General features: G+C 42.9%; 1 protein-coding gene across 1 annotated transcript in view; it reads left to right on the top strand.

Moving 5' to 3' along the window:
* Window positions 1-21,375, top strand: part of dgki (diacylglycerol kinase, iota) — a gene marked incomplete at both ends in the record, with an annotated part of 156,072 nt that extends 134,697 nt beyond the window's left edge. Inside the window, 12 exons of the mRNA XM_083661748.1 lie at window positions 3,351-3,451; window positions 3,950-4,029; window positions 9,198-9,242; window positions 10,111-10,180; window positions 11,831-11,871; window positions 12,188-12,312; window positions 12,827-12,852; window positions 15,462-15,499; window positions 16,295-16,415; window positions 18,822-18,858; window positions 19,117-19,216; window positions 21,259-21,375. Of these exons, the coding sequence (XP_083517874.1) occupies window positions 3,351-3,451; window positions 3,950-4,029; window positions 9,198-9,242; window positions 10,111-10,180; window positions 11,831-11,871; window positions 12,188-12,312; window positions 12,827-12,852; window positions 15,462-15,499; window positions 16,295-16,415; window positions 18,822-18,858; window positions 19,117-19,216; window positions 21,259-21,375 (901 nt within the window). The remainder of the gene's footprint in view (window positions 1-3,350; window positions 3,452-3,949; window positions 4,030-9,197; window positions 9,243-10,110; window positions 10,181-11,830; window positions 11,872-12,187; window positions 12,313-12,826; window positions 12,853-15,461; window positions 15,500-16,294; window positions 16,416-18,821; window positions 18,859-19,116; window positions 19,217-21,258) is intronic.
* Window positions 21,376-22,876: the final 1,501 nt, after the last annotated feature.

The following is a 22,876-nucleotide window of genomic DNA, read 5'->3' as shown; positions in this document are numbered from 1 at the left end:
TCACCCTCATGCCAAATGAAACACAGGTGAAATGTGTTAGTCCGTATATAAATGATATAATATAACACACAGGATATATAAATGATATAATATAACACACAGGGAAGTTGCCAGCACAAATTGGTAGCAGCCTTCTCCAAAACAACTGATGTCAATGGGGATTTTCTTTAGAGTTCCAATACAAAAACACAGCTGAACAATCTCACTATGAATAGAACGACCTACCTACGTTATTTGTTGCAAATCAATCAGCTGTAGTTCAGATTTGTACTGTCTTATAGCCTAGAGTAGGTCTTTTTGGAACTCTGAGGAACATGGTCCCCACTATTCTCGCTGGCCAGCCTCCCCTCCCTTCCGGGAGAGGAGGCCATGCACGGAAACAGGCTGCTGGCATAAGCCCTCCCCTGCTCTACAGCTTCTCTCCCATTGGAGGTGTCCATTTCAGACGCTGCCTGATTTCCACTCCACGCTTAAGAAGCTCTGACATTGGCTCCGTCAATCAGAGCGGCTTCCGCTCCCTCCTCCCTGTGTGTCGCTGTAAATAGTGCCCTGCCGCTGCAGTGAAAACAACAACGCTAACTAGCTAGCAAGCTAACGGCAGAAACCTACACACTAGCTCGTTGCTACACGCTGAAAATGGCAAGTTGGATTGTTGGAAACTATTTTCCAAGGGCACTGCTGCTAAGCGCCGCCCATCGCAATTCCAGAATGGTGACCAGCGCTGCCAGACTCCTCTCATGGAAGGGAGGGGAGGCTGACCAGGAAGACTAGGTCCCCACTGACTTCAACTGGCATGAGGGTGAGAGGAGATGACAGAATTTTCATTTTTGGGTGAACTATTCCTTTAACCTGAAACAATTTGAAGACATTCTGATGTATGAATATATTAATTATGACTATCCTGAGGTCCAATGGAGAGTTTGAGTGTCCCAATGATGGTCTACTGTAAATGCTGTTTCAGAGGCCTTTCCACCCTGACAACAATATAATCCTGGGGGAAACATTAAAATACTCTTTACTTTTTGGTATGAAAATAATCACATTGATTGATGAATGATTGATTGATGAATATCAGTACAAAATTGCATATTTGTCAAACCCTAGTTGTGTTGTGGCGTGTTGAGTATGTTTGTGTTGTGTGTAAGAAGTCAACTGAGAGAGACTGAGAGAGAGTGTATGACAGCATCACTTCTCACTCAATGTGCTTCAGCCTCTGGTCTCTCACTGTGTTTCTCCCAACGCTCTCCCTTTACCCTTAACTTTACCCGTTACCCTTAACTTTACCCTTTACCCTTTACCCTTAACTTTACCCTTTACCCTTAACTTTACCCTTAACTTTACCCTTTACCCTTAACTTGACCCGTTACCCTTAACTTTACCCTTTACCCTTAACTTTACCATTTACCCTTAACGTTACCCTTTACCCTTAACTTTACTTTACTTTACTGAGCTGTACACTTTTTACCCGCAACAATCTTTTTGCGTTTATTTGATGTCAAAGCCCCCCCCCCCCCCCCCCCCCTTATTATCATTTAAAATCCTTTTGCTTACATTGAGCTTTGACTTTTGACTTTCAATGTCATTTGAATTCATTTTAAAGCCCCATTATGTAACTCTTTTACATTAATATAACAGCTTTTTAATCATTTTGATGGTGCAGTGACTTCTAAATAGGGAGAATTCCCACACACTCTGAAAGCCTGTTTTGGTCTCTGCAACCTGACAGTGTCAAGTTGCCTGGAACTTTTAAGTCCATTCCCTGCACAGCTCCTTCAAATTAAAAGTTTTCCGCTGACAAACTAAAGGGATGTTATTTGTGAACTACGTATAGGAAGTGAACGGAATGTGTTTCGCTTGCTAGCTTGATTAGTAGAGAGTACAGCAGAAACAGTATTCACGAGTTTCCTGGTGAGACAGTGGGCGCTTCCATGACACCCTCCCTCCCTGTTTCCAGCTGCCGGTTGCCTGTTTCCGCCCAGGACCGTTCATAGCGAAAGAGACTGAAAATAATCATAATAATAGTTGTGACTTTGTACCTACCTATGTCTTGTAATGATGCCCCCCAGCACAATAATTTCACACGTGCATAATTGTACAACGGAGTGACAATATCTTGAATCTTGAAAGAGAGAGACCGTAAAGCTTCGTTCAATGACCAAAATAAGAGTTCCGGTTTGGACGTTTAGCCTTCAAAACAAAAGCTGCCGCTATGCAACCACATACTATTTTTTAGCAATTTCGGCTAAAATAAGCCCATATAGTACGAGTGAATTGACATTCACCTCGTTTTTGTAAAATATCGCCGCTATGCAACCACACAACGTTACTATTTTTAGCCATTTCGGATCAAATAAGCCAAACGTTCCCACTCTTTGAGAGCAGCGCGCACGTCCTTGCTAGTGAAAAAAATGTAAACAGGAAGTCGGCAACCGCTGAGGATCATGGGAAACGTAAGTCCAGGAATAAGGTGAATAAGGCTGACACAACACGGAATTACAACTTTTGAATTGTAGCATTTAGGTGGGGACGCAGGTTCCCCAAAAAGAAAAAGTGGGGCTTTAAATACTAATTATGATTATTATTTGATAGGAGGTCAGGCCACAATATCAGTAAGATAATAGATAGATAGATAGATAGATAGATAGATAGATAGATAGATAGATAGATAGATAGATAGATAGATAGATAGGTAGGTAGGTAGGTAGGTATGTAGATAGATAGTAAGATTTTGAGGCTTGGTAGATGGGTGATTTTGTAACTGTATAAGTATGACCAGCAGTATTTTGACATTGTGCTTTTGTTCATCATTGATTTTGTCCCTTCTTTGACCTCCATCCATGCTTAAGGCAATATTGCCCATTGAAATTGCTTCAAAATGACCTCCTTCAAACTCAAACTAGAGAATCAGAGTTGTCTTGCAGGAGGGTAGCAGAGCCATATATCTTGAAGAGTTGTGCTACTGGTGGAAGCTTTCATAACTTCAGAAATGTCCAAACATTTTTAAACCTTTGTTGGAGCTAAAACTCTGCTTCTAGCCAAAGGTTTTTTTCTGTCGTGCAACTCATTTAGATAGACAGTACAGCTCTAAAGGATGTTGAGCATTCAGCCAAAAGCCTGTTTCTGTGGAGAGATTGGATATGATTATGATGAGGACAGTTATTTCGTTTGTGGTGTGTGTGTGTGTGTGTGTGTGTGTGTGTGTGTGTGTGTGTGCCCGTGTGTATGTGTGTGTTAATGCATGCTTGTATGCGCATGTGTGTCCTTACCTTTGTATGTTTGTGTATGTCTGGGCTGTGTGTGTGTGCGTGTGTGTGCGTGTGTGTGTGTGTGCGCGTGTGCGTGTTTTCCAGTCCTCACGCAGTTCCAGATCGCCTGCGTCTCAGAGTGAATTGGATCAGCCTCCAGGAGTACGACAGACTGCAGTACGACAAAGAACGACTACGAGACATCTGTAAGACTGAGTGTGGAGGGATGCTGCACCATATTTTTTTTTTTCTTTTATGCGATTATGCTGATCTTTTCCAACTCTTTTGGCCGTTCTATGCATGCATTTTCCCCGCACCTAATTTCAGTGAACTTTCCTGTAGTTCATTGGGCAAAATAAGCAAACTTAGGTTATGTAAAACATGGCATTTTTATTTAGGCTATGTAACATTTTCTTTCAAACAAAACTGTAAGCCGGGGGACATGGCATCTGGTCGAACATTTGGGCATAATTAAAGCGTAATTTGTCATACCGGCCTGGGTGTGGCTAATAAACAATTATCTATCTATCTAAATGTTCATATCGGGCAGAGGCCAATATTTCATTGTAAAGTCTTTATCGGCCGATACGATGCTGTGTCAATACTATCGTGCACCCCTGACTCTGTGTGTGTGTGTGCGTGTGCGCATGCGTGCGTGTGTGTGTGTGTGTGTGTGTGTGTGTGTGTGTGTGTGTGTGTTCCAGCCATCCCAGTGGGCATTGTGGTAGTGAGGGGGGACTGTGACCTGGAGACATGCAGACTTTACATTGACAGACTACAAGAGGTGAGTCTTCCTCTAAAGTGGGATGTTGCATTAAACAAGTGTGTGTCTCCTGGGTGAAACAGTCACTAACCATGTTAACACCAGTGTGTGTCTCCTGTGGGAAACAGTCACTAACCATCTTAACACCAGTGTGTGTCTCCTGTGGGAAACAGTCACTAACCATGTTAACACCAGTGTGTGTCTCCTGTGGGAAACAGTCACTAACCATCTTAACACCAGTGTGTGTCTCCTGTGGGAAACAGTCACTAACCATGTTAACACCAGTGTGTGTCTCCTGTGGGAAACAGTCACTAACCAAGTTAACACCAGTGTGTGTCTCCTGTGGGAAACAGTCACTAACCAAGTTAACACCAGTGTGTGTCTCCTGTGGGAAACAGTCACTAACCAAGTTAACACCAGTGTGTGTCTCCTGTGGGAAACAGTCACTAACCAAGTTAACACCAGTGTGTGTCTCCTGTGGGAAACAGTCACTAACCAAGTTAACACCAGTGTGTGTCTCCTGTGGGAAACAGTCACTAACCATGTTAACACCAGTGTGTGTCTCCTGTGGGAAACAGTCACTAACCAAGTTAACACCAGTGTGTGTCTCCTGTGGGAAACAGTCACTAACCATCTTAACACCAGTGTGTGTCTCCTGTGGGAAACAGTCACTAACCAAGTTAACACCAGTGTGTGTCTCCTGTGGGAAACAGTCACTAACCATGTTAACACCAGTGTGTGTCTCCTGTGGGAAACAGTCACTAACCATGTTAAAGGGATAGGCCAACTTTTTGGGAGATTCGCTTATTTGGCATATCGCCCATATATAAACAAGATACACATGGACCTGAGGAGGGTCAAGGCTCCGGTGACCCCTGTTTCAATCCACGGGGTCAGTGTTGACATAGTGGAGGATTACAAGTACTTTGGAGTGTACATTGACAATAAACTAGACTGGGCTAAGAACTCTGATGCACTCTACAAGAAGGGGCAAAGCCGTCTCTACTTCCTGAGATGGCTGAGGTCCTTCAATGTTTGCCGGACCATGCTGAGGATGTTCTATGAGTCGGTAGTGGCTAGTGCCTTCCTGTATGCTATTGTGTGCTCGGGCAGCAGGCTGAAGGCAGCGGACGCCAACAGACTCAACAAACTGATCCGTAAGGCCAGGGACATTGTGGGGCTGGATCTGGGCTCTCTGACTGTGGTGTCAGAGAAGAGAACGTTGTCCAGGCTACGCTCCATCATGAGCAATGACTCGCACCCACTCCACGGCGTGCTAGTCAAACACAGGAGCACGTTCAGTGAGAGACTTCCACCTAGATGCAATACGGAGAGGCACAGGAAACCATTCCTGCCTGTGGCCATTGTTAAAAGAGCACCTCGGAGACAAGACTGAGCCAGCCGATAGGTTAACTGTGCCTGGCTGAGCCACGTGTAATGTAAAGGGCAAGCCGACTTAATATAAGTCCAGTGTGCAATAACTGCAATTGTCAGGTAATGTATACTTACTCTACTTATTTTGCTTACTTTATACGTACTCTACTTATTTTGCTTATTTTTGCTTACTATCGCATTTTACTACTGTTTATTTTATGCTATGTTGTGTTCTGAGTGCGAGCTACTGTAACCTGTCCCAATTTCCCCCCGGGGATCATTAAAGTCTTTCTGATTCTGATTCTGATTCTGACAATAATGTCTTTATCATCACTCTGCGTGCAGTATACAGTGAGATACAGCCGTCCAGTTAGTTAGTATCGCCAATGAATTGGAGGAAATGGTACAGCTGTTCAAGTCACCAAAAACAAAAAGCTCTATGTACATGTTGTCACTCGTATACACACCATGAGATGAAATATTAATCCAAAATGCCAAGAAACTTTTTTTTTTAAAGGTAAATAGATAGCCGGAACTACTTTCTAAACATGGCCGCCGGGCGCAGTGATTTCACACTGCGCCTCAAACAGACCAAAGCCCTTTTCCCACATGCGTACCGGAAAATTACCTGTAAGTCAATATCGGACATTTCCCTTCACACTTCGGCTCGCGCATGTGGGAATCTATCAGCGAAATTGCCTGTATGTGGGGGGGGGGGGGGGGGGGGGGGGGGGCGGCACTGCAGAGCGAGTGGGGGAGTGACGTGTCGGCAAAACTCTGAATGGTGAAATAAGTTTGCTTGTTTATCCGTTCACCTGCATCGCGTTGAAGCACTTTTTACAGACTGGCTTCATTTGATGTGTCCAGGCTTGCCTTCGCTGTCGGCAACGTAAGCAAAATACTTCCACTTTCGCTTCATGCATTTGCCCTGTCGGGCTGTGACTGAAGGAGGAGGACGGACTGTGGCCAGAGAGCGAGCAGAGAGGAGAGGGGAAAATCAGCACAGCACACCCACACATGAAGCTGACATAGGCTACTGCTCTTATTATCACAAGATCATTTCGCCAGTTTGCTTTAATGTGCGCGAATGATTAGATTATGCCCGCTGGAACATTAAGCAACGTGTGTACACCTCGCCCATGAGAGTGTCGCGGAAAATGACTGCACCCGTTTCTCACTAGTATCCGCTAAAGCGCATACCGCTCTTCTGACAGGCTGGAAAGTGGTGAAATCTCCGCGACGACGGGGTCGCGCTTATACCGGCACGGTGCCTTTCTCACATGCAGGCATTAGACCACGTACCGGTCATTTTGCGGTACAAAGCGCATGTGGGAAAAGGGCTAAAGAGTAACCGAGTATGACTGAAGTTACTTCCTTGTTTGCCTGAGGTGCTGCATACAGCGCATGTGCTGTACACAGGTGCATGCGCTGTGTACAGGCAAACAAGGAAGTAACTTGAGTTTATCTTTGTTTAGTTCTCGGTGTGTGGATTTACTACGGATTTTACTACGGATTTTCACGTAACTATGGATTATTATTTCATCGCTTGGTGAGTACACGAGTCACCCCATGTAGTGTTTGTGTTGCTGTTAGAATGTGTGGTTTTGGTGACTTGAACGGCTGTACCATTTCCTCCAATTCATTCGCGATACTAACTAACTGGACGGCTGTATCTCACTGTATACTGCACGGAGAGTGATGATGAAGACATTGTGTATCTTATTTATATATGGGCGATATGGCAAATAGGCGAATCTCCCAAAAAGTTGGCCTATCCCTTTAACACCAATGTGTGTCTAATAACCAAATTAACAGCAGTGTGTTTGGTGGGGGATGTCTTGGCAGGGTATTTTTTCATGGTCGGGCCCACTATGTATGCCTGATACATAGTGGGAAGCCGGATTTGGGGTACTGTATGTGTCCTGGTCGCTGCACTAGCACCTCCTCTGGTCGGTCGGGGCGCCTGCTCGGGGCGGAAGGGAACTGGTGGGAATAGCGTGATCCTCCCACGTGCTACATCCTGCCGGTAAAGCTCCCCACTGTCGGGTGAAAAAAAGCGGCTGGCAACTGCGCATGTGTCAGAGGAAGCATGGTGCTAGTCTACGGCTCTTCCCAGGTCGGCAGAGGGTGGAGCAGCGACCGGGGCAGCAGGGGGAAATTGGCCAAGTACAATTTGGGAGAAAATGGGGGGAAATCACAAACAAACAAACAAAGAAAAAACTGTTTTCAAATTGGGGGCCGGGGCCGCCAGTAGGGGGCCTAGCAAATTAATGGAGATGTTTTAAAAAACATATTTATGGGGAAGGAAATTATTCCGTTATATTTGTTACAGTATAATAAATAAAGAATATAATATATATTTCTTATTATATTGTATAGTTATATTTATTGTAGTGTTAACAAGTATAATTTAATCCTTTCCTTCCACATAAAAATCATATTTGCCATGCCCCTCTGTCTAATTGCCTGCCAGTCGTCCTCACAGTCATTATCATTTTCCCCTGGTGTGGGTAGGTAATACAGTAGCCTGACTCTGGAACAATGTTTATAATTGAAAACAGAAAGGAAAATATTTGAGATACAAATGTAATTATTAGCTTATTACATTAATAAAAGTAAGGACATATATTCTGAGGATGTATGCAAGTGATTTTTGACATTTTCAATAGTATTGTCAATGTTTTTTTTATATATTTAAATCTTTTCAAAAATATATTGTGACAAGACAACATACCAAACAACATAAAGTACACAACATCAAACAACTATACAGTACAGGTAGATTGAGTAGGTCGGGTGAAATGAAATGAAAATAAACATACATATTTACCCTGTGGGAATCGGGCAGGAGGGGGGGTCAGGGAGGCCTACTTCTGCTGTTTAGTCACAAATTCATGCTCAAAGTAAAAGAGATGGCTGCCAAACTTTGAAAAACCTCTTGGTTGAGCCTCTTGTAGAGTATTTAATTTTTTCCTAGCTTTAAATATGCCATAACACTAGTAGTGAAGAAAAGGCCAGTGCTCAATGGGTCAATGGGTTTTTAAAGACATATTGCAATAGGGGGGCTGTGGCCAAAGACTAATGCTATTTGGGGGGCCTTGCCTTGGCATGGAACATTTGTGGAACCCCTGTATTCATGGTCATGCAAGCCCAAATTCTGAGAGGGCAAAATTCGGTCGCTGGCGGAAATTGGTGGCTGTTTTTCTAAAATGTTGGCCGTTTGAAGCCCGATTTAGAGGAATATCTCATTTTATATTAACATAAGGATTAGACTGTTGTGATGTCATTATTCTGTTTTAACCATCAATATTTGCTCCTTTTCTCATTAGGGTATTTATTCACATAAAAAGACTACCGGTATATCCACAATGCTCATTATTTGTAGAGAACTGCATCTTGACCTGGAGACATCAAATGGAATTCAGTGTTTTGCTAACTACAGTATAACCTGTGATAGTGGTGGTAAAAACTCATAGCTCAATGCCGTAGCAGCTCTACATGACATGTAAACAACATGATTGGATGGCTAACATTACAATGCTAAATTTAGCTGTCTGGTACAAGTAGCCAACTAACTTGCTATGCAAACTATGCCTATAATAACTAACTATAATAAATAACAGCATTTCATGTCCACATGTTTGAAAAGGGGATTGATGCTCTAATGACCGTGACTACTACTACTGACTAATGGCCATGAATTTTGCATTTCCCCCGTCCCCAAAAAAATCTGAGGGGGAATTGCCTCCTCAGTTTCAATGGGCATGATGCCTTTGCCTGTATTAACCTTGAAACATGTCTCCTGTGCTTGATAGGATTTACACCAGGCTCCATCTACTGGCCACAGAGTGCACTATCAGGTAGAGAACGTCTGAGTGTCTGTCTGTCTGCATGAAGGAGCTCTATAGATTTATCCTATAGGGTTCGACCGATATGGGTTTTTGAAAGGTGACATTTTTTAACAGATGCTACTGTGTCTTTAATCTGACCACTGCGATCCAAAAAAATAAAATTAAAAACACAAATAAGATATTTCTCCCAGACTGTTATTCTTAATACACAAGCCCTGGAAAACAGCATAGAGTAAACCATCATGTGATACTAATCATATTGTTTTTAAGTGGATGTTCAGGTCCTTAAAGAAGTTTGACCTGCCTATTCAATGGTAGAGAAAAGTCTAGGTCTAGGATATGGTATTGACTTTAAATTAAGAATTAACCTAGAAAAACCCCCAAATACATGTAATAAATGAATGAAGAAATAATTGCAAGACACCACTGAAGCTGTTGACACACCACACCACACCGAAATTATTAAAGAAATAACAATAAAAACATATTCACTAACTGTGGTCAGGAAAGGAACCTCTCTTATATCAGAGGGTGATGACATGACTGACTGATTATTATTTTTATTGTTTTATAGAATTTTGTAATAAAAGGCCAATTGTCGGCCACGGCCTGATATATGAGTCTAATGCTAATATGATGACAGAATGATGGTGTGTCATCATTGTCCTGATCCTCTGTCATGTCATAGATTTGGTCCTGCTCTCTCTGTCTCTGTTTGCTTCTGCCTTGGTTGCTCTGGTTTCACTTTGACTCTCTGTCTATCGAATTGGAGTAATTCTCCCTTTTTGTGAAATATGTACACTTCCATTTTTGTGTAATGAAGGGATGTTTAAAGCTTGACTGTCTCACTGTCTGTCTGTCTGTCGTCTGTCTCCAGGATGAGTGTCGAGGTGTCCCCCGGACCAATTCAACCAGTAGACTCTCTCCCAACTGGAGCTTCCTGGACTGTGAGTGACTGAAACACACACAAAACACTTTCACTATCCAAAGACTACCCATATGTGACACAGGTATGAACCTGCTCGCCATAAAGTCACAACCACAGTAAAACAATCACATTTTTGTTAGAAATGATGTAGTACTTGTTGGACATCTCTTTTCCAGGTTCTGAGTCAAAATAGTTACTTCATGACATTCAGGAAGACTGTTAATGGCTCCCATTAAAAGTGACACCATTTTTAATGTAGAATAAAACCAAAAACATTGGACACCATTTACAGTGTCACAAGTCTTCCTGAATCTCATGAAGTACTTATTGGAATTTAATTGGAATTAATGCAATTCTACTTTCACATCAATTTCATGATTTTTTTTTCTTCCACTTCGATAGGAAATAATTGTTTGCATAGATCCCAAATAGATCCCATTTTCAACTAATTGTGTAGCACAGAAGAAGAAAATATGCAAAGAGTCAAGGAGCCTGAATATTTTACCACTGTAAATATGACTCTTGATAAAATGTGTGCAAAAACTAGAGATTATGTAAATAAACATTGAGGGTGGGGCAAAGCGGGTAAAGCACTCAGATTCCCATCCAAAGCACATATTTTTGAGCAAATCTGTTTTGTATTGTCATGATTTTAGCCAAGTCCACCTTTACATATCTGCCTGTCTGCTGTCAGCAGCAGCAGACTCTAAAATGGTGTGAACTGACGAAAGGAATAAAGAGAACATAAGAGAATAAAGAGACGGATAGCAATACCTACATACTGTAGTTAACTTTATTGTCTTTCCACCTCACTGAAGTGAAACCAACAAGTTTAAATCATTTGTTAGTCATACTGTAACAGTTGACTTTGTGCCACTAGGGGGGCAACATTGACAATGAATGGGGACTCATCAGTGGTAAAGCAATACAGTTAAAGTTATCATAGATAACATAATAGTCTAAACACGCTACACAATTGGAGACATCAGCCTGGGTTGACGTGTTGAAATGATGAAATCATTTTTATAAATTGTATTTTAGTGTACATTGTGTACAATTTATATTTATTGTGTATTGTGGTTCTTATATTTTGTATTGTATTGAGACAGACTCTACTCACACGATTTGATGTACGTTTACGTACATTTTATTTTATGTCTGAAGAAGAGCGCAAGCTCGAAACGTCACAGGAATAACTCGAAGCAAACGGGAGCTACAGTGTGCTGCAGTGCCTCTACTCTTTTCATTCATGTATGTTTACTGGGAAATAACTGTACAATTTCTGACTCAAAGCCTCGTTCACATTGAAGAGTAAATAATGCTGCCATATCTGGAAATATATCTGGATAAGCCTTTGTTAATGATCCTGTGTGGCTCATTTATACTGTACATACACATTTCTTCATATACGCATTTAAAATAGACACTTTACGCCACACTTGTATGTACAGTATATTGTAGTTAATGCAAAATTCTGTAAATGTTTAAATGTGCATGGTTGTTCTAACTTGTACATACCTTTTTCTGTGTGCGAGTATTTGAGAGCAACACAAACCGCAGTCAAATTGTGATTCTGGTGGAGGACACCATGACTATGTTATCCTGTTATCCTGACCTGTCTGTTGTACTATGTTATCCTGTTATCCTGACCTGTCTGTTGTGTCCCCAGCCACATCAGCAGACCGCTTCTACCGCATTGACAAGGCTCAGGTAGGACAAGCTCTGTTGGCCTTTGGCAGACTACTGCTCTGTCTCCTAACCCTGACACCTCTGCTCTGTCTCCTAACCCTGCACTATGTCCTGTCTAGTAGTAGTAATCTACCTCGTAAATAAAGGAAATTAATGAATGGTACTACAGCAAAAATAACGTCACAGGACTGATTTGCGTTAAACTGATATATTGGGGCATTATCTGCTTCTGTGTGTGTGTGTGTGTGTGTGTGTGTGTGTGTGTGTGTGTGTGTGTGTGTGTGCGTGCGTGCGTGCGTGCGTGCGTGCGTGCGTGCGTGCGTGCGTGCGTGCGTAGGAACACCTCCACTTTGTGACGGAGATCTGTCAGGATGAGGTGTTTATCCTGGACCACGAGGGACCAACGGTGGGCCAGGGCTCGTCCACTGGGATGCCCGACCTGGTGGTGGAACCTACTGCTGGGTAAGAGAGCACGCACACACACACACACACACACACACCACTTTAACCCCTGTGTATGGAAATATTTCTGATGAGTAAGGAGGAGAAAATGCAGATTTTTTTTTTATTATTATTAACCATGGATTATTAATTTGCCATATGCCCAAATTCACATGCTCTGTTAATGAAATGAAAATATATAGGGAAATACATCATCTAGTCGCGTGTGCTGATCAGAGTTGTGATTAAAGGGTTCCGTGTGGGCCCCGGAAGATTTTCAGATTTCAAAGTGGGCCCCGGTGTTCTTAAGTTTGGGAACCCCTGAGTTAGGCTATTTAGTTACATAAATACTGTTCATTACATCAGTGGTTACCAAACTTGGGTACGCGTACCCCTAGCGGTACATGGAGGTACTACAGGGGTGCTGGAAAATGGAAAAATTGAAATGAAAATGTTAAAATGAAATGTTAAAATAAATCTACTCACCACTGCGTTACATGATTCAGTAAAATATCTCTTTAATTTCTCTCTCCAGTGCTCCATTGACTTCTGAGGAACAAGGTAGAACACACGCGCACACACACACACACACACACACACACACACACACACACACACACATTTTTTAAATTTCCTTTCAATTTAAAAATGTCTCAAATGTCAATGTTTCCCTGTGGATAAGTACCTTCTTTCTGACATGTCCAGACATGTTTCAGATACGTGAGCCAGCTTGGAGCCATACTGTGTTTTTTTCCACTTGCTGAGTCAAAGCCTTGAAGACGTAGATAGTTTCACTTTCCCTTCCTTAAGGGGGTTGTTACAGTGCTTTCCTCTCACCATCTGTAGATGTTTTGGAAATGCTGTTGTGTTGCAATGCAAGAGCGCTAGTAGTTGTTGTAAATATGTGTACGGCATATATTTATATATATATATATTCTCATGTGTTTTTGGTGTTTTTGCTATAAGTCTATCTATCTATCTATCTATCTATGTACACTATGTATCTATATCTATCTATCTATGTACACTATGTATCTATCTATCTATCTATCTACCTATCTGTCTGTCTATATCTATCCATCCCCCGAAGATCCCCACAGGGCTTAGTGTTAGTGATGGGAATTACGGCTCTTTGAAGGGAGCCGGATCTTATGGCTCCGTTCCTTTCTGAGAGCCGTTCAAAATAGCGGCTCCTCGTTCATTTTTTTTAATGGGGCGCGCACTACTGTTTCTCTGAGAAATCACTAATATAATGATATGGTATGATTTGGATCAGATTTGATTAGACCCACCACTATTTCATTTTGCATCAGTGGACTGCAGCAGCATTAAATTACTCATACAGTATTTCCAGACCTAATGTCAATAAACTGCATTGTAAACATTACACAAGGTGACACCATATCATCTGCTTATTTAGTCAGTGAATTTACTGACTAAGCTGAAAGTTGGCTGTCCTTGATGCAATTCATGCAACACTTCGCTACCCAGAAGGTCGGCAGATGCACTCCGGTTTTGATAGCTGAGTCCGCTCACCCAGGCCAGCTACAGCATGCGCCTAACGAGTGCACCCGACCTATCCTCCCTGCCCCATGCTCCCTGCTCAGCGGACTAGCAGAGGGAGGGAGGGAGGTCTAACCTGTGTGTGTGCTGGGGAGCGGCAGGCAGTGAAATTTGGGCACAGCATTAAAACGAACGGCTCTCAAGTAGGACTCGGTTCCCTTCGTTCATAGCAAAGAGCCGTTCAATAGATTTGGGTCGTTCGCGAACGTCACAACACTACTTAGTGTGAGTAACTCTAGCTAGCGGGACACCCCACCCTAAAACAGAACTCGTGCTTTTCCTCTTAGATAGTTACTCATGTTCACTTGTCCTAACGTGTGTGTGTGTGTGTGTGTGTGTGTGTGTGTGTGTGTGTGTGTGTGTGTGTTCACTTGTGATCATGTCCTGTCATGATCTTTCTTATACTCTTCAAGAGGAAATGGGCAAGCAGCTTTAAACCATGCTGGTCACTATCACACAGTAGCATTACCCTTCACACTTCCATCTGGAAGAAACCCCCGGGATGGAGATCTGCTGCTTTAAAATGAAGAATAAAAAAAAGAAAAACGTATGCAAATCGAAAGTCTGTCTGGAGAGATTTCGTTTTAACCAATGACTCCAAAAACATGCCAATTTCAAGTCCTTTAATTTCAAACAAGGCCTACCAAACAAAGCCATTGAATCTGATGTCCAAGTGCGTTTTGGAACCCTGCTTTGTGAGTTGATCAATCTTACCTGAACTTTGATTCACCACCACTCACTTGTTCACTCTGAAGCCCTCAAACTTTTTCACATCAAGGACCCCTAAACTGACACACATTAGATTAGACCACAGACTTCCACTTGATCAGATTTGTCCCAGGGACCCCCGTCTGTTTTTGTTTTGTTTTTTTTTGCTTTTAGAATGTTTTATTACAAATAAAACAAATTATTTTTACAAATTAAAAAATAAATAAACTTAAAACTTAAAACTTAAAAAAAATTACAGAAAGTGTATGAAACCCATGACCAAAATACTCATACATTCTGTCATTGTGTAGTGTTACTAGTGGAAGGAATTATAGTGAAAATAAATGATTCCCCCTTTTGCTGGGGACCCCCCTCAAGGACCCCTGGGGGTCCCCGGACCCCACTTTGATAACCACTGCCCTAGTCTATAAATGGTTCACTAACATACACAGAGGTACATGCAAGGCAAAGCAGAGCCAGATACTGTGTTAGTTACCTCCGCCAATGCATACACACACACATGCATGCACACACACACACACACACACACTCACACACACACACACACACACACACACACAAGCTTGCTTAGTGATGAGTTGGATGGCTTTCTAAAATCCCTGAACTGTATTCAGACTGTGTCATCAGAGCCGGTGCGTGCAAAGTAAACAATGGAAAAGATATGTAGGAAGGTACTGTGTTTACAGCTAGACGAGAAACTCACAACTCACATGACATCAAGCTTGTCTAACCACTCTGTGTGTGTGTGTGTTGTGTGTGTGTGTGTGTGTGTGTGTGTGTGTGTGTGTGTGTTGTGTGTGTGTGTGTGTGTGTGTGTGTGTGTGTGTGTGTGTGTGTGTGTGTGTGTGTGTGTGTGTTGTTCGTTGTTTGTTCCACAGCATTGCTGACAGCTGCCAGTTCCGGGGATCTTTCTTTGGTAATAACACTTGATGTATTCACACAAACATACACATGACTGCACGATGCACCTGTCTGTATGTGCTACACACCACTGTCACCTACAGACAGGCCCGTAGCTACCATTGAGGACACCGAGGTCATGACCTCGGTATTTTCCACACACACAATTATTATTATTTTTTGTAAAGTGATGTTTTTTGTAAAGTGATGTTTGTGTAGATGGGCCATTGTATTTAATTGAGCAGTATTCTGCCATGTGACCTGTATGCAGAATATAAATTATATTATATGGGGAGACATTTCTTTTTTGTATCATTTTAAAGCAACAGCACAGTAAAGAGGATATTAATCTAACCTGATGTCTGTAGTTCTTTATAGATCTAGCCTCTTAATTTTGCTCTCAAAGTGCACCAGATTGAAGCATTTCACTTTAAAATGGACAACATTTTCTATCTGGGGGGGCACAGCCCCCCCTGGGCACACCACGCCGTGCTAAAATGACCTCAGTATGCCTACAGAGACTCACTTAGGCAGTCGGTCATACTTGGGTACCTCTTACCTTTACAATTTAAAGTAATTATTATATGCAGTGCATGTATATAATATCACTGTATGATAATTATTACTGTACATTCTTTTTTATATTTACCTACACAGTTTGCAGCTGCAGATGAGAGCTCTGTATTTTCCCCAAAACAGTTGTAATGGTTGAGCTGCTGCAGTGCCGGTGGTGAACAGGGCAGACAGGGCCTTCTGTAGCTACAATATAACATACAAAGTAACTGGTGTTTGTCCTCCCTCTCTCTCTCAGCTGTCAGAGTGTGTGTGTCGCGGAGTCACTTTGTTGGTTCGGGATTCACGTGGCTTTTCAGCATTACATATGGCTGCCCAGAACGGACACACAGAGCTGGTCAGCTATATCCTGCAACAGGGTGAGTGTGTGTATGATGTTAGCGGTGCTGTGTGTAGCATTTTATCATCAACAATCATCATTACCACATTCATTTCCACAAACAACCACAAACAATCGCGACCATGGCTGAGAGGATTGACAGCCTCTAATCTAGCCTCTACTCTACTCTAGCAGAGTAGACAGTAGAGAGTAGACAGCCTCTACTCTAGCCTCTACTCTACTCTAGCCTCTACTCTACTCTAGCAGAGTAGACAGTAGAGAGTAGACAGCCTCTACTCTACTCTAGCAGAGTAGACAGTAGAGAGTAGACAGCCTCTACTCTACTCTAGCAGAGTAGACAGTAGAGAGTAGACAGCCTCTACTCTACTCTAGCAGAGTAGACAGTAGAGAGTAGACAGCCTCTACTCTAGCCTCTACTCTACTCTAGCAGAGTAGACAGTAGAGAGTAGACAGCCTCTACTCTAGCTGCTGGGTGGTATTTGGCATGAAATCTGCTGGATTGCTTTACGGCACAAAACAGGAAGAGGGCGCGGTTCTTCCAGAGCGAACAGAGCTAAAGCTTTCCGAGTTTCTGGCAAAGGTAGATAGTGGAAGGAGTGAAAGGCAGATGAAAAAATCTCCTCCATGTTTATCCTCTTCAGCAGAGGGAAGCAGAAAACTTCTCACCGAAGAAGGAACATCTTCTTTGTGCTAGGAAGCAACAGGGTTTGTGGGGAATGTAGGCTTAATATTGAGAAAAACAAGCACTAACAATAGACTGTAAATTGTGTAAACATTAAGGATGCACCGATTGAACATTTTGGCCGATACGATAACCGATATTAACATTGGTGGTATGGCCGATTTCTATGATAATAACATTGTGTACATACTGAAAAACACATGTATGTAAACACTGAATTTGAAAAAGTTATGCATTTCTTTATTTCCAAAACATTTGGAAAAGCCCATAAATCATAGATTTATCACAATGTTTCCTCTCAATGGGGACATTTTGGCTCATACCGATAACCGATATTGCAACATCGGACCGATGCAGTGTAAGGCGAGCTCTATTCTACAACACTGTTCCCATCCCTTACACAGTGAATTCCAGCTCCTTCGCTCTGGCCGGCGGTTTGCGGTCCCTCGCTGTAGTAGGACCAAACGCTACAAAAGCACTTTTGTACCTGCTGCCATTGCACTGCTAAACAAAGCTGTTACGGGATGATTTCCTTGTTTTCGTTTTGTTTTCTTTCTTATTCTTTACTCCGCACATACTGTACATGATACTCTGAGCGTCTCATGAGTATCATCACTGAGGATACGTCCCAGTTGCATCCATGCAATGTTTTCTCTTTATAAGTTAGCCTGGCTTAGCCAGTGACTCATAGGAATAGACTACATGACAACCAGGAATAGACTAGTGACCACTGGAGAGACAGTTGACAGCCGGAACAGGGACGGCACCCGGGTAGAAGTATGGGTTAGCGCCCCAGCCTGCGTCTTCCGTGAGGAAGAAGCCCAACAATCCACGAGAGGCCTTTTAGGAGGGCCATTCAAGCCGCAAGTGGAGTCTGCAGTGCCACCAATTACTGGTACTGCATGGTATCCACCAAGATACCATCACGTCGGAATGAGATGTTTGGAGCGGGGGAGTCTGGTGCAGCGCACAGGTCCTAGACCTGGTGAGACGAGGGAGGAACCCGGCCGGGTGGCAACCCACAGAGCCCGGTCCCTCTACGTATCAGAGCCCTTCTCCCCCCCGGTCCCGGCAGAGTAGTTCCGGAGCAGCGGATTGAGTGGCCCTGACCACGTGACCACCTTCGACCCTTCCTAGAGGGCTGACCGTGGGTAGCTACTGGGACGTAAGTTGGGGCTTGGCCAGCCCCGGCTGGGTCACCTGGGCGAGGGTGTATGATGTTGCGAGACCCAAAACATCCTATGACCCCAGGGTACATCACTGAGGATACGTCCCAGTTGCATCCATGCGATGTTTTCTCTTTATAAGTAGCTACAGTACATGTTTGTGTGTATGTGTGTGTGTGCGTGCACGAGTGTGCGCGCACAAGCGTGTGCAGAAGCACTTTAGTCTTTTAGCACTTTAGTCTCTTGTCACAAAGCACTTTATCATGGTTTTACTTTGATCTTACTGTATTTTAATGTGTTCTATTGTAATGATGCTTGTTTTAATGTCTTGTGATTTCGTATGTTTTGTTTTTATCTTCTGGACAGCTGAACTTCCCGTCTGCATAACTATTTTACCCTCTGGTACTAATAAAGAAACCTTGAACCTTGAACCTTGATATGTTAAAAAATGACTAACATCTGCCCATACCCATATGATTGCCGATATATGGTGCATCCCTAGTAAACATCCATTACTTGCATGCTTACTACTACAAAATAATAAGCCCATATCTCTTCCTCGTGTCTCCCAACTCAGGCTCCAAAGTGTTGCTGGATCTGACCGACAGAGACAAGTATGTTATCTTCTTAGTGTTACAAAATAACACTTTAGCATAGTGAAAAATACTTTTATTTGTGTCACCTTTATCTGTATTTTAGCCCAGTATCATGCCTGTAATGTTGATCTGTGGACTGCAGCAGTTCATTTGAGATCTGAGACAGTTGTCACCCTTTACATGGCCTTATAGCTACTGTACCACCGCTTATCTGATCACTGATGATGTGTGTGTGTGTGTGTGTGTGTGTGTGTGTTTGTGTGTGTGTGTGTGTAGAGGGGACACTGCCCTGCACAGAGCAGCCTCAGAGAAGCAGCATGTTGTGTGTCGATTGCTGGTGGAGGCCGGGGCTTCCCTCAAAAAGACCAACTTCCAGGTACACACACACACCACACACACACACACACACACACACACACACACACACACACACACACACACACACACACACACACACATCCACATAATTTCGCTCCTGCTTCCAGTAGGTCCACCAGGCAGATGACTCATAGTACTGGAGTGCAGCATGACACTGTTAATGATCTACTGACCAATCAGATTACAGTTTACAGTTCTGACTCCTGCTGTTAATGATCTACTGACCAATCAGATTACAGTTTACAGTTCTGACTGCTGCTGAAACCAGGCAGGGTGCGGCAACTTCATTTTCATATGCAGTGTGTGAAAGATTTGCACCACATGAGTCAACAATGTCTTGATAACATAAAAAAGAATGCAGTCTTTTTTCTTGCTGACTCTGGGAGAAAGTTGCCATATTTTGTCATATTTTCCATGTGATGCATGAATTAGGGGATGCATAACACAATAGCATCTGCCAAAGGGTAGAAATAACAATGAGTGTCATTATGTGCCGCTGAGTAGCTCTTTACTATACTTTTGTATTTGACTGAATTTATTATCTCGCCATAAACGTCACACCAAAAACTGGCCAGTTGCAATCATGCTGACGAATCAGATCGATTAACGCTTTAATTTGTTTAGTAAGGTAATGCCTGAGCACATATGCAAAGAAAAAGAATTGAGACCATTCATTTATCTTTTCATGCATTTTGCAATCAAAATCTAAAGTTTTTCACGAGCCATAACTCAGTTTCCCTGGTAACACCTGACTAATACCACAATCAATAGGTGCTTTGGGACCAAACAGTTCTGGGGACTCCCTGAGAGGAACTGAGGACTGGGAAGGTCCCCTGAGAACTCATTCCTTCAAGAGCGCCAATACGTAACGTACTGTAAGCTGGTAACGTAACGTAAGCTGGCCGATGGTTAGCATGCTAACCGCTACTAGTAGCTTCACATTAAAGCACGTGAGAGTTCACGGGGGATTTGATACTACTTTGGCATTAGTAGGGATGTCACAATATATCGTCCCACGATATATCGCGATATCAAAACGTGACAATATGTATCGTTGAGATGAAATCTCATATCGTGAGAAAAAGAAGCTGAACATGGTGGCACTGATCTGCATCTGATTGCATGCTCGCTCTCCTTTTCATTGCTTTGTTTGAACAGACGAGGGACGTTACAGACACGGCGGGTGAAAATGGTGAAATTACTCAAATTAGCGTGGAGGATGCCCCCTCAACTTACAAATCGATCGCAAAAAAATATTGTTAAAATATCGTATCGTATCGTTATGGTGAACCCAATATCGTGTATCATATCGTGAACTGAGTGTATCGTGACGCCCCTAGGCATTAGTGATGATATTACCGCCTCGGGCATTTCTAGAAGTTCGACCAATTAACGTACACTTGCGTCTGGACCACTAAAGGTCCTTCTTGTGCTGGTAAAGTACGATACATACCCTGAAGTAGGAGCTGAAAAAGTCCCTCAAAACGGCATTCTCAGAACTACGGTGGTTCCCAGCTCCTGCAGTGCGGAATTTCACTAACAAATGAGATAGGCCATGTATATTGTCGGCAACAGCAGCAAGTTCAGTTAGTTAGTCACCAGCCTGTGGTGTACAGAGGAAGCACTGGACTACCCGACAGCCGCATTCATTTAGAACGGTGAACAGACAGTTTCACTGGAACTACTTTGTCATGTAGATGTCCATTATCAGAAATTAATTGGACACCCTGCAGCCAATCAGAATTGAGTATTCACCCAGACCATGGTATAATGTGCTTTATTTAATTAAAAACAAGATTACCAAACACTTGTGATTGAGAAAAAGAGGATGGTATTTCAACATACTGTATCTGTCTCTTTGTTTGTCTCTGTGCGTGTGTGTGTGTGTGTGTGTGTGTGTTCATGTTGCGTGCGTGTGTGTGCGTGTGTGCATGTTGCGTGTGTGCATGTTGCGTGCGTGTGTGTGTGTGTGTGCATGTTGCGTGTGTGTGTGCATGTGTGGATGTGCGTGTGTGCGCGCGTGCGTGTGCATGTAACCAGGGGAAGACTCCAGCGGACTACGCTCAGGTGGAGGGAGACTCTGAGCTGGCCGTCTACCTGAGCACCCAACAACACACAGCATCTGTCACTAGCGAAGACCTGGAGACTGCCGTTTGAGACACGAGCATACACACTCACTCCAACACACTCACTCTGTCTCTCTTGACTCTGCACACACGCGTAGTGGAGAAGAAGCTCGGAGACGGGCTCTACAGATGGAGGGATGAGTCTGTGGAGGATAGAGGGATGACTCCAGACAAGAGGGCGGGATGGGTCTGTGGATAGAGGGATGACTGTCCAGACAAGACGGAGGAGTGAACTGCTTCAGGTTACAGCAGCTGTGCAGCGGAGAGAACCTTTCATCGGTCGACTATTTATTTGTATTTATTTATTCATATTCTATTTATTGGTTGGTTGTACTGATGCGAGTGACTGATTGTAGGAGAGTTAAGGGTTCAGGCTGCAAGTGCACTTTGATCAGCCGTCATGGGTCGAGAGTTCACCTGTTAAACCGAATGAGAAATTTAGTCTGTCATCCTTTAGTGGACTCGTTTTGGGTCGCAAACCATAGCTTAAGAAACTAGGCGTCGTGGGGTTTACTCGGTAAGAGGTCTACCGTTGGAACCCAGTTGACAGTGGGTTGCAAAGGGCTGAAACAGTTGAAAATGGTGAAAATTAAGTAGAAGCCCATTTGAGACCCGGTTGAAATCATGTATGTTTACCCCACAACACCTTTGTGGATTTCTCACGTGCCAAAGACACTGCGCTGGTGCAGTGTCACATCTATTCTGTTCCCACCACAGTATCACAATGGTCTTCAAACTCTTTTCACATTGGCACAAATCCCCAAACTAATTAGGCAATATTATAAGCCTATGTAATCAAATGTATCCAGTTATTTAGAGATAAGCCTGTTATCATATGCTGTTTTATTTAGCATACCTGAGATTACTGGCTCACCGGACGGTCATGGCCACATGAAGCCAGTTTTTTTTTTTTTTTTTTTTTTTAATATACTGATTTCCCCTGTAACTGTATTTTGGGCCATTGTTTTAGAAAACCATCGGATTTTATGGTTTCCAGTTTGCCCGCCTTCTTTAAATAATACGCACAACCTATTCTTTCTATTCCATTCCACCATGTCTGGGCCGTGTTGGTTACACAGCAGCAGGGTTTTGACCCATATAGGTTTTGAAGGCCGATACTGGAATTTTTGGGGTAGCAGCTGCTGATAGCTGATATTTTGTGCCGACATTAAGTGTCTTTAAACTTGACCATTGCCAGTGCAAAAAAAAAAATAATGCTAATATTCGGTGTTTCACCATAGTTATACAGTATTCCTCCTGACTGCTGAAACAACATTTAGACCATCATGGGACACTAAAACCCTTTAGAAATAATAGAACCCGCACACACTTATGCTCCAAAGAATGCTTTACTTAAAAATCAGACAACGTTTTGAGCCTCAGCTCTTCATCAGGTCATCTTACAAATGATGAAGAGCTGAGGCACGAAACGTCTGATTTTTAAGAAGTAAAGCATTCTTTAGAGCATAAGTGTGTGCGGGTTCTATTATTATTTCTACTTAATTTGTATCTAACCCAGCACCCCTCAAAGT

Source organism: Poromitra crassiceps (genome assembly GCF_964638095.1).
Source record: "Poromitra crassiceps genome assembly, chromosome: 2".
NCBI lineage: Eukaryota > Metazoa > Chordata > Actinopteri > Beryciformes > Melamphaidae > Poromitra > Poromitra crassiceps.
The sequence above is the reverse complement of the archived record's forward strand: the minus strand, read 5'-3'. Positions and strand labels throughout refer to the sequence as shown.